Here is an 11214-nt window from a genome sequence, read left to right as displayed (position 1 = left end):
ATCTGAACTGGTTCAATTCAATGTCTTATAGGTCCATCCAATACGTTTAAATCGGTTTTGATTTGAACAGAGTCCAACCCAAAACTGGTCCATTGATACGGCCCTTAATTAGATCGATGCTACATATAAGACATGCCGGTCACTGCTGAATATCCTCCCTTCTTCATTAATCATCTTCTTGAAAGCTAACAAGTTTCCTCAAAATTTTCATTCTCAGTTTAATTACCCATAGTTCATTAATTCCTACCCACAAAACATATCTTTATTACAAGGCATCTCCACACACATAATTCACGATTTAAACCCCAAATTTTACTGTAATAAAGATGATGCAATCTGTGCCAAATTCACTCTTTATTGACATAAATAAGATGCACTGTTGTGACATTAATTAAACTGGATAAACTGATTACATATAATATTCCATGATGTACACTTGAAATAGTAAAATAATCACTACTTTTCATAATCTATATATAGATTGATATAGAAAAGGAGGGAGACGAAAAAAATAGTAATTAAAAAGAAGAGTAAACTATGGAAAGAAAATACAATATGAAAAAAAAATATCCTTCATAAATCATCAAAATAATTTTTTTGTATAGTTACTGTTGTTGTTGCTGTTCCTGCTGCTGCTGTTGTTGTAGGTTAATTAACTTATAATAAGCTCCATCTTTGTTCTCTATCAATCGAAAATGGGTCCCTCGTTCTATGATCTTCCCATCTTGTATGACTGAGATTTGATCTGCATTTTGGATGGTGGATAAACGATGTGCTACCACAACTGTGGTTCGGTTCTTCATTAGCCTGTCAAGTGCTTGTTGAACTATACGCTCAGACTCTACATCAAGTGCGCTGGTGGCCTCATCCAGTAGCAAAATTGCTGGGTCTTTGAGAACAGCTCTAGCAATGGCAACCCTTTGCTTCTGGCCACCAGATAATTGCACACCCCGTTCTCCAACCTTAGTTTTGTAGCCCTCAGGAAGGCCGCTGATGAAGGTGTGTGCATTGGCAAGCTTGGCTGCCTCAATAACCTCTGCTTCTGATGCTCCCTCTTTTCCATACAGAATGTTTTCATAAATGGTTGTGGCAAACAGTGCTGGTTCTTGTTGGACCAGGCCGATGTGCTTCCTAAGGGACTTGAGCTTGAGCTTCTTTATGTGTTTTCCTATAAATCATAAAACAAGAATCAATCCATCACTATGACATAAAGAATAAAGCTTATTAATTAATGATCAGTTTGGTTTACAGTCGGAATCTGAATTCGAATAATCTATTCCCATAATTAATGCGTTTCGTTCAGCCAAGAATCCGAATGGGAATTGAACCCGTTTGGCTCATGGGAATAGGGGTTTGGAATCGGAACTGGAATGGGCTATTCCAATTCTAACTGTCTAGTTAGCTGGAATCAGAATCCCATTCCCTATTTGAGGGAATGGCCATTCCTCGTCCCTCCCTTTGGAATGAAGTTTCATTCCTACTGATTCCAATTCTCATTCCTAATCCTGTTTGAACCAAACAGACTATGGGAATAGATCATTCTGATTTTGATTCCTATTCTAATTCTGATTCCAACCATGAACCAAATGAACCCTCAGTTAGAACAAAATTTCATTCCCCAAATAGGGGGAGGGAATGGCCATTCCACCAGGAATGAGAATGGAATTCTAATTCCACTCACCAAATAATTGGAATCAAAAGGGGTCATTCCAATTCCGATTCAGACTCGAAACTCCTAATCCGACGAACCAAACGGGACCCATGTGTCATAAAGATACACAAAGTCGATCAGTTGGTCGATCATGGTTAATTTGAACTGAGAAACACTTACCATCAATCATCACCTTCCCATATGTTGGATCATAAAAGCGTAAAATGAGAGAAAGCACAGAGCTCTTGCCCGACCCACTGGCTCCCACTAATGCCATACTATTACCAGCTCGCACTCTGAGATCAAAGTCCTTGAAGATAATAATGTCTGGCCTCGACGGATAGCTGAACTCCACACGCTTCAACTCAATTGTTCCTTCAACCTTTGTCACTTCCTCCCCGACATCTCCCACCACTTCCGTCTTCCTGTCCAGCACTTCGAACACTGAAGCTACCATCTGGTTCCCTTTCACGAGGTCTGGTGCCAAAGCTAGCGTCTCTCCCATGGCCAATGCAGTAACTATTAATACCATGAATGATTTAATGACTGATTTGAAGCTGGCCATCTCCTTCCCCATCAAGACAGAACCATACCTGCACAAATTCAGATTGAGTAATAAGCATTGCATCTAATTGAAGCTGTGTACTACCTTTCTTTTCTTCACCGATCTGAATTAAACTACATACCATAAAGCAAGGCCATAGGATGAGAAGATGAAGAACTGTGAGACACCATACAGTATGCCGGCAATCTGACCACGTTGGAAGGCACGCTTGTTTGGCTCTTCTAGCTCTCGTGCATACAGGTCAATGACCTTATCTTGAGAGCAGAAGGCAGCAACTGTTCGGATGTTGCTCACTGCCTCGCCGGCGAGCATGTTAGCTTTCAGGTAGGCCTGATTCAAATTGCCACCATAGCCCTTCATGAAGAGTTTCTGCAACACAGCCCAAGAGAATTCAACTGGGGTTTACTTATTAATTTCCTTCACTCTAGTCTCGACTAGCTAAGGATATGCATGAATATGGGTAAAATAAGAATTAGAGGAGAAAAGGAGAAACCTCGCTGATGTGCCCGCTAACTATGAGAGGATAAGTGGCCATGATTACAAGTGTGATCCTCCAATTCAGAAGGAAAGCAATGATGAACGAGGTTACGATCATAGAGATGTTCATGATCAGAATTGAATAACGATCCACGACTATGGTTCGTAGCAGAGTTGCATCGGCTTCTAGACGTGATGACAACATCGAGCTGGTGTTGTTTGTATCATCAAACCATCCGATTTCATTCCTCAATATAGCTGTGTTTATATAAAGAAAGAAGAAAAGAAAATGAGTATCTGTTGAGTGTTACTGAAAGATTATTATATGCCAACATTTAACAACGATCCATTGTCGTCTAGTCCGGTTAGGATACCTGGCTTTCACCCAGGCGACCCGGGTTCAAATCCCGGCAATGGAAGTTGCCTTTTTTTTTTTATTTTCTCTTCCTTAGTCTGTTTGGTTTGAAAGAAAAGTTAGGGAAAGAGAAGGAAAGTGTTTTGTTAATCAATTTACCTGCAAACATCTTCTCTCGCACCCTAAGAGTAAGCCTCTCGCCAATGATTCCAAAGCTGAGATGCTCAATGGAATGAAAGATGACTGTGACAACAGCACCTCCACAGAAGAGGAATGCAATCTTCTTGATTTGGTGGCGTGTGGTGTCCCAATCCATGTAATAGGCGACCAGAGCCTCCGTAACTCCGAGAGCAAAAAGCGGCATCTGGGCACCGGACATGATCGCACCTGTGACTCCATATATTATATACACCCAGTCAGGAAGCACCATTGAAATCATTCTTCTCATGGACACAGGCTTCCTTCTCTCTGTCTCACCCTCTTCTGCAACCACACGCCCAATGGATTCCTTATCTGAGCGGAAGCTGGCACCAAAGCTCGTATTTCTGTGAGACAATTCCCGTGAAAGCCTCATGCTGCCAAATTCAATTGCATACGTTAATTAGGCTAACAATCAATGGACATGAACAAGCAAATAGCTAGATGAAGGCATGAAGCACACTGGTTTCTGGTTCTGGTTCCGGTTCAACAAAGTTTGATCCAGGTATTTACCTAGGAAGGCGACCCACGCCAGCTCCCATCGAACCTTGACGCTGCAAAGGTGCTGCCTCTTGGAGATGCACAAGAGTTGCATAGGCACTGTTGGGGTTTGACATCAGCTCTTCATGGCTCCCGGTCTCGACAATCTTACTGTCCTGGACGACGGCGATGATGTCTGCATTCCGAATGGTGGAGAGCCGATGGGCCACTACAACTGTTGTTCGTCCAACCATCAAACGATCAAGCGCCTGTTGAACGCTCTTCTCAGATTCAGCATCAAGGGCACTTGTGGCCTCATCCAAGAGCAGGATTGATGGGTTCTTCAGTATCGCACGAGATATTGCAATTCTTTGCTTCTGTCCACCTGATAACTGTATTCCTCTCTCACCAACCTGCAATTCACAGTAATGATGAACACTAAATCTTCCGTTAATGGCAGCTAGAAAACAAATGAAATGGTTACTGTTATGAGAAATCAAATTCATATACCTGAGTCTCGTATCTATTAGGAAGATTGTTGATGAATGATATCGCTTCTGAGAGCTTTGCAGCTCGTGTTATTTCGTCCAAGGTGGCATCATCTTTCCCATATAAGATGTTCTCACGAATGGTAGTGGCAAAGAGAGCAGGTTCCTGATTGACCAATCCAATTTTCTGTCTGAGCCATTTGAGATCAAGCTCCTTGATGTCATTTCCGTCTAACAGTATCTGACCAGAGAGGGGCTCATAGAAACGCTCTATCAATGAGATTACTGTGCTCTTTCCCGACCCACTTCCTCCAACAATGGCGACAACTTTTCCAGATGGTATATTCAGAGAAAGCTGGTCGAAGATCACCACATGTGGGCGAGAGGGATAGCAGAAATATACATCCTTGAACTGAATGTGCCCCTCCACTTTGCTGAGGGTACGTCCATTTTTGGCGCTGGCTTGGCTAACTGTGCTCTTCTCAATCATCTTAAAAATGGGATATGCAGATGTTCTTGCTTGGATGAAGGTGGAGATGTTAGGAGCTGCCATTCCTAGAGAGCTGAGAATATAACAAAGAATTCAGAGATTCAGACATCCTTAGTTCTATTTCCTAGTGTATCTCAAATCAAAGACTAAAAGAAATGGAACTGCTTTTAATAATTTTGCAGACTGGGTCCTCTGAGACTTACAGGCCAGAAATGACAACATTGAGCATGGTGGTGAAAGAATCTCCGCCAGTAGCTATCTGCTTGTGGACGATAATGCTAGTAAACCAGACAAGCAATGCCCACGACAAGAACAGAACACAGTGCATCGATCCAAGCCCCATACCCTTGGCTAGTCCTCCCTTCTTCCCATACGTGTATGTCTTGGCCAGTGCATCCTTGTACATCTTCACAGCCTTCTCTTCTCCCACAAACGCTTGGACTGTTCGAACATTACCAATCACCTGCAAGATCAATACGACTTCAATCAACTTCTAATTGATCAGAGCTGCACTAGTTTAGAGATGTAGCTAAGCTAGCTAGCAGCATTTCCACATTGTCTACAAGTTTTCAGTTTAGGCTAATTAAAAGCAATTGTTGCAGTAAACAATTAATAGACCTCTTCTGCGATTTCTCCAGCCTTGACGTAGGATTTCCTTACTCTGGCCATGAGACCAATTGCTATGTACGCGTAGACACCACCAGCAATGGCAATCAGAGGGACAATTGATAAGGTCACAAGACTGATTTGCCAAACTCGAGCAAACCCAATTGCAAATCCGGCTATGAAACGACTTATGTAGTGCATGAAATTCCCAATCTGTGATACATTTGATGAAACATATAGTTAGTACTTAGTGATGTACTCAGTTTTGCCCCCACTGAAGCAAGTAAATATTGGTGTGATGCTATCCCCTTGAAGGATCAGGGAGGCACATTCGGTAAACACACTGAGTGTATGGGAAAGAAATCACACATCATATGGAAATTATAAGAGAAAAAAAAATGATTTATGAGGATTGACCCACCATCCGGATGGTCATGACCCCTATTACTTGTCACTGACCCGCTTCTCCATATACACCAGGAACAGGGAGTTCAGGGTCCACTACAAGCTTATTTTCAACATCAACCTTATGAGATAATTCAGTTATTTGATTTGGATAATTATCTGTAGATAATTTCCCTTGTTTCTAAGGATGGCAATGGAGTGGAGTCGGCGAGTGTCCTACCCATTTCCTTAAACCTCCCAATCTGTACCGTCCCTAGCTAAAACCCATTCCTAGTGGGTTGGATTTTCAAAATCCAAACCCTCCTTGCACATGGAAATACAAAACTCTCTATGATCCTAATTTCCTATTATTTCTTGTTATATATAAGCAATGAATAAATAAAAGAGCATGAACAATCATCAAATTTTCCAATTATTTTATTAAAACATGTTAAAAGCACATAAATTATTAATTATTACATTCAACACCTAATAAATAAGTTCATAAGCCTTCCAACAATATATGGGTTGAGGAGGGTGGTTTGATTTTACACCGGTACGGTCAATCGGGTTTTCAGTTTTTTTTTATATTGATAATATATATTATCAATAAATATATAATAAAAATACTAGAAATACATATAAATAATAAAAAATATATTATATTATATATTTATATATAATTCATATATATCCATTTATAACTTATACATAATATAAAATATATATGAAAAGCATATAAAATACACACACAAATATATTAGTAGGTTCAATTAATCAAAATTTTTTGTTCAGTTTTATTGGTTTAGTTTATTTTATTTGGTTTTTGATGATCACTCCTAGAAAAAACCCTCCCCGTTGGTGCGGGTAGGAGCTAGGGCTGTTCATAAGAAGACCCAACCCGATCAAACCGACCAACCCGGACCGACCCAACCTGAATCGGTCGGGTTTTCTTCAGCACCGGTCAGTTTCAGGTTGTAAAAAAACCATAAACCGACTTAGTAGTTAGTAGTTAGTTCCTAGTTAGTATTTACAACCTACTTAGTTCCTACTTAACTAAGCTATCTCTATCCTAGTTACAACCTAACTTAAATTCTAGTCTTCTAGTTAGGAATGACATTAATGGCAAGTATTGTAAAACAAATAGACAATGAATTTTTTTGAAAAGTTTAAAGAAAAGAATCAAAGGATCCTAGTTTTTATGGTCTTTTACACCAAATAGGCAACCAATTACAATTAGAATTAGGTGTCCTTTTTTACTTAGATTAGAAGATTTCTTGAAATATACAAATTTCAGTCTTCTTTCTCTAATACAATTTGACTTTCTATTTTCTTGATAACTTCTATTCTAACTTGGTCCGCCCCCTACCAATTTCAGTCTTCTTTCTCTAATAGAATTAGGTGTCATTTTTTACACAAAATTTCAGTCTTCTTTCTCCAATCTACCAATTTATTACCATGGTTGAACTTAGTGCCGAAACCGACCCAATCCGACTCAAACCGATCAGGTCAGTTTTGTTTAACACAGGGTCGATTTCGGTTTCAATTTCAGGTAACCCAACCAGGTCGGGTCGGTTGAAAAAATCTCAATAAACCAACCCAACCTGACCCGTAAACAGCCCTAGTAGGAGCAAGTACCCACCCGATAGGATAGAAATGCCATCCCTACTTGTTTCACTATAGAAAGGACAATTTTTCAATCTTTCAAATTTCAGTTATAAAAAGGACAGTTTTGGTCATTAAGTTTCAGTTATCCAACCGAGTAGGATAGAAATGCCATCACAGCTTGAAGAAGACGGTTTTCCACTCCCAACCAATTGCAATAAGTTAGTTTCGTTATAAATCTGTAAGGTATGGTGAAAGGGTTTTACTTGAGCTGTTCATCACATTAGGGGGTTTTCTTTTTTTGGATTTTGGGAGGGGGAAAGTTGGCCAATGAGATTTTTGTTCCCATTGATCGAGAAACTCATGTTCTTTTTTGAGACCAGAGAAAAATTATTTTCCTAGGATACCCATCTCATAAGTGGGTAAATAACTTTTCTACCTGGGAAATCTCTTAATATTTGAAAGGGACAAAAATGCCCTATTAATAATGGATTTTTATGATTAAAATTGTCATTGCCTTATTTACATGAGAAATAAAAAAAAACATGGGTATGTGTTTCTTGGATAAATGCACTTACCAGGTAAGTGTTTCTTGGTAATTACATTTACCTGAATAAATAACTTAGCGAAAAGTAGATAGGGCCTAGGTGGAAACATATAATGGTGGGCCAGAGGCTTCCTTAGAACTGGGAGCATCATGTGCTCCCACTTCCCAAACCCAAGACCTAGCCTTTATTATATTCTTTTCTTTTCTCCCTTGCTTGGATTGGCTGGTAAGGGGCTGAGAATTTGGATAGAAATGCTTGTGTCTTGACAGGAGTAAATGAGCTTTACAATTTACATAGGGGATGGAAGAGGTGCGCTGAAAACAGCATTGCTAAAAGGATTTCAAACATAAAAATGGCGAATTCATGAGTATTACTGAAATATGATAAAAATTTTAGGGCTAAGATTGTTCAATACCTGTTCCTCATCAGTCATCATTCATCGATTAAGTAGGCTTAAAATTGCTGAAACACTGAAGCACACATTTTTAACAAGTTCGGAATTTATTCAGCATTGGCTTTCAGCTTCTATGTCAGCAATTATCAAAGGCCACCTAAGAGACAAAACTCTGGCTGTGGTAGAGGTGCAACTTAGGTTGGGCCAACCTGAATCCAACCCAATCCAGTCCACTAGACTCAGCAAAAAGTTGATCCAACCCGCAAACCTGACCCAACCAACCTGAAAAAACAGGGTTAGGGTCTCATATTTAACTATCTGAATGTGAGAATGACCCAATCTGACCTAATCTTAAAAAAAACTGAGTTAGATTGAGTTGGGTCATGGGTCAATTTGCTGACCCGATTCTTAAAGTCTAATTGGGACTATTTATGCATTGTTATTAGTTTCTACTCTTTAATTTTTTCTATTTAGTCTTTACTCTTTATTGTTTATTCTTTAAATTATTAAATATTCAATTTATTTTATTTTATTTTTAAAATTATAAGATTAATTTCTTTAATTTTAACATTTTTATATAAGTTTTTTTTTATTTTTTTAATTTCAATTATTTTTTGGAATGATCCAAATTGACCCTTGAATCAACCATAACCAAAACATTTCATTTAAAATTAGGATCTAACGTTCGATAACCCAACCCAAAATCAACCCAAAGTATATTAATCCAACCCGAACCCGACCTACCCAACCCAGTTGACAGGTCTACAGCCCACAAAAAGGGTTAGGATTGATGTATTGGGCAACCTAGGCTGATGTACACGCTATTATATAATCTTGTAAATAATGTGTGATTTAATATATTAATTTGGTTCTGCATGCAGGCCTATCTGTCTGGGGCCCTCATAACTTGCCATTTGTCCTTTACCGAGAATATGGGGACACACCATTCATTGGTTTCCATCATGTAGATTGGCTGGATAGAAGAATCAGCCTGCAACATGACTGAAACTCTGTTTCCATTTCACTAATTAATTTGGATTTATAGATATGGAAATCTTCCCACAAGAACACTACAAATAGCCAAATCAAATGGGTAGAGTTCATCATATGATTCTGATCTTTTGTAAGAACCCTTCAAGATGGGACCCAATAGCCCATCCCAAACCAGGAAATATACCACCCATCGTTTAGAACCATCTGTTTTTCTAGTGTGATGGTGGGTCGTCTCTCCTCTGCAATAGCACCTTAGTTTTACCCAATTTTCAAATGGAACAATTGTCATTTAGTTGGGGTGGGTTCATGTAATAATAACTCAAATTAATATTGGTATCAATCTCAGCTCAGGGATGGGCCGTGGAGTAATAAATAAAACTAGATCTATTCTTAATTCAAAGAAAGAAATAAAAAACACATAAATCATAAATAGAAACAAAACAGCAGAGCATATAGAAGTTCCCTCCCCCTTTCTAAACCAAATAAACTAATCACTTGATTTTATTAACTGGGTCATAATCTAATCAAAATTAAATTCCCATCCCAATGGGTGATATTGATGGCCCTCCTTCTGGTTCAAATTAATATATGCATGAACTCCAATAATTCAATAAATTCCTAAAAAAATTCAACTTTTTTTGTCTCTACACATCACCCATCTGAAGTTAAAATTAATAAAAGAGTAGTCCATACCTTCTCAGAGATGGCATCTTGAACAACAATAACATCGCTGGTAATTGCAGAGATCACTTCTGCAGTCGAAGCTTCGGTGTCGAAGAGACTGATGTCTTGGTTCAGCATTGATTTCAAGTAGACTAGCCTCATCTTCGCCGCTTGTCGCTCCCCGGTATACATCCAACAGCCCACCTCTACAAGCTCAAAGGTATTATAATTTAGCATTTTCATATCAACAAATGAATTCTGCAACTAATAAATTAACCAAATCAAGATAGAATTAAACTGAAGAAATCGAATAATACATCATTTCGTACCTATCCATGATGAGAACATTACAACAATGCTTAGATAGACAAAATCCAAAGCATACTGCACAAACAAGACAAGGCCAAATCACTGTCCATAAGAAACCCAAAGCTCACCTGATCACTAACAATGGAGTCAAGTTAGAAGTTGAAGTTATTTTATATATATATACCATTGCGACTTTGTGCGACACCAAAGTCGGAAAGAGGTAAGCGACACCGATAATGTTTATTAGTTTGCCGAAAAAAATAAAGAATACGGGCACAGAAGCCCCATGAACACATGCACCGACGGAGCCCAAGAGCATTAAGACATAATCCCAGGGATCTGCGAAGGCAAAAAGCTTGGTGAATGGAACTTTCTCGGTTTTCTTTTCATCTGTTGCTTCTTTCTTTTCTTCTTTGTCATGGCTGGGAAAAGGTGCTCGGAAGCTCATTTTGGCCAAGAAAGTGGCCAGAAAAGATGAGAGACGACAATGGTGGAACCAGTGAATGCAAGATACAAGAGTTGAGTTCAAAGGGTGGATGCAAGAGTTGAGTTATTTGATTTTGAAGATTCAATCGTTAAGCCGAAACTATCAGGTTTTGAAGCTTCGAAGGTTGAAATGTTGAATGAAAGAGATAAGCTATTAAGTACTTCTTAACTACCAGGTTGACTGATTGGGTGATGGTTTTAATTTTTTTCCACTCAGACTATCCTTCTTTCGCTTGTCATACACGGAATTCAAGTCATCGGGATCGCTATTATAGTCGAGAAAATGTGCCACGAGATATTGATCTCTTTCTCTCTCTCTCTCTGATGAGCGCTCATCAGAAAGAAGAAGACGACAGATCTGATTGGATGTGATCATCTGATCATGTCGGCCTATAGCTTGATGGGGACCCTCTTTATTAATGCCCAATTAAATGCTTCGTTTCATTTGTCTTGTTTTGTTGATTGGTGTAATGACCCCTAGAGAAATAGTGCAGAATTACAGATATACAAGCGAAGTATTAG

The 11214-nt window shown here is 39.0% G+C and overlaps 1 protein-coding gene and 1 non-coding gene across 3 annotated transcripts; one reads left to right on the top strand and one right to left on the bottom strand.

Annotated features, from left to right (window-relative positions):
- Nucleotides 1–353: 353 nt before the first annotated feature.
- Nucleotides 354–10934, bottom strand: LOC148864796 (ABC transporter B family member 2-like). Of its 2 annotated transcripts, XM_088976190.1 has the most exons (12): nt 10391–10934; nt 10227–10281; nt 9928–10103; nt 5323–5523; nt 4908–5167; nt 4237–4777; nt 3760–4139; nt 3208–3623; nt 2710–2951; nt 2338–2585; nt 1832–2244; nt 354–1168 (listed from the first exon to the last, which is right to left on the bottom strand). In XM_088976190.1, exons 1-12 carry the CDS (start codon nt 10652–10654, stop codon nt 606–608), a joined length of 3759 nt encoding a protein of 1252 aa, XP_088832316.1. In that variant the 5' UTR covers nt 10655–10934; the 3' UTR covers nt 354–605. The 2 variants fall into 2 exon arrangements, with proteins under 2 accessions (XP_088832316.1, XP_088832317.1); XM_088976191.1 differs by lacking the exons at nt 9928–10103; nt 10227–10281; nt 10391–10934 and adding an exon at nt 8263–8423.
- On the top strand, nt 3039–3112 carry TRNAE-UUC (transfer RNA glutamic acid (anticodon UUC)). The gene has a single exon. It is a non-coding gene; the product is annotated as a tRNA-Glu (tRNA).
- Nucleotides 10935–11214: the final 280 nt, after the last annotated feature.

The sequence above is a fragment of the Nelumbo lutea genome, chromosome 3, assembly GCF_056320005.1.
Source record: "Nelumbo lutea isolate HS-2025 chromosome 3, American lotus-T2T, whole genome shotgun sequence".
Classification (NCBI taxonomy): Eukaryota; Viridiplantae; Streptophyta; class Magnoliopsida; order Proteales; family Nelumbonaceae; genus Nelumbo; species Nelumbo lutea.
This window is presented reverse-complemented; position numbering and strand designations above follow the sequence as displayed.

What these genes read in the sequence shown, in the direction of transcription:
- LOC148864796 (XM_088976190.1), bottom strand. Translation starts at nt 10,654, where the DNA reads ATGAGCTTCCGAGCACCTTTTCCCAGCCATGACAAAGAAGAAAAGAAA. An exon ending in TGTCGCACAAAGTCGCAATG is followed by an intron (nt 10,282 to 10,390) that starts GTATATATATAT and finishes TTGTTTGTGCAG; the next exon opens with TATGCTTTGGATTTTGTCTA. An exon ending in AATGTTGTCATTTCTGGCCT is followed by an intron (nt 4,778 to 4,907) that starts GTAAGTCTCAGA and finishes TTATATTCTCAG; the next exon opens with CTCTCTAGGAATGGCAGCTC.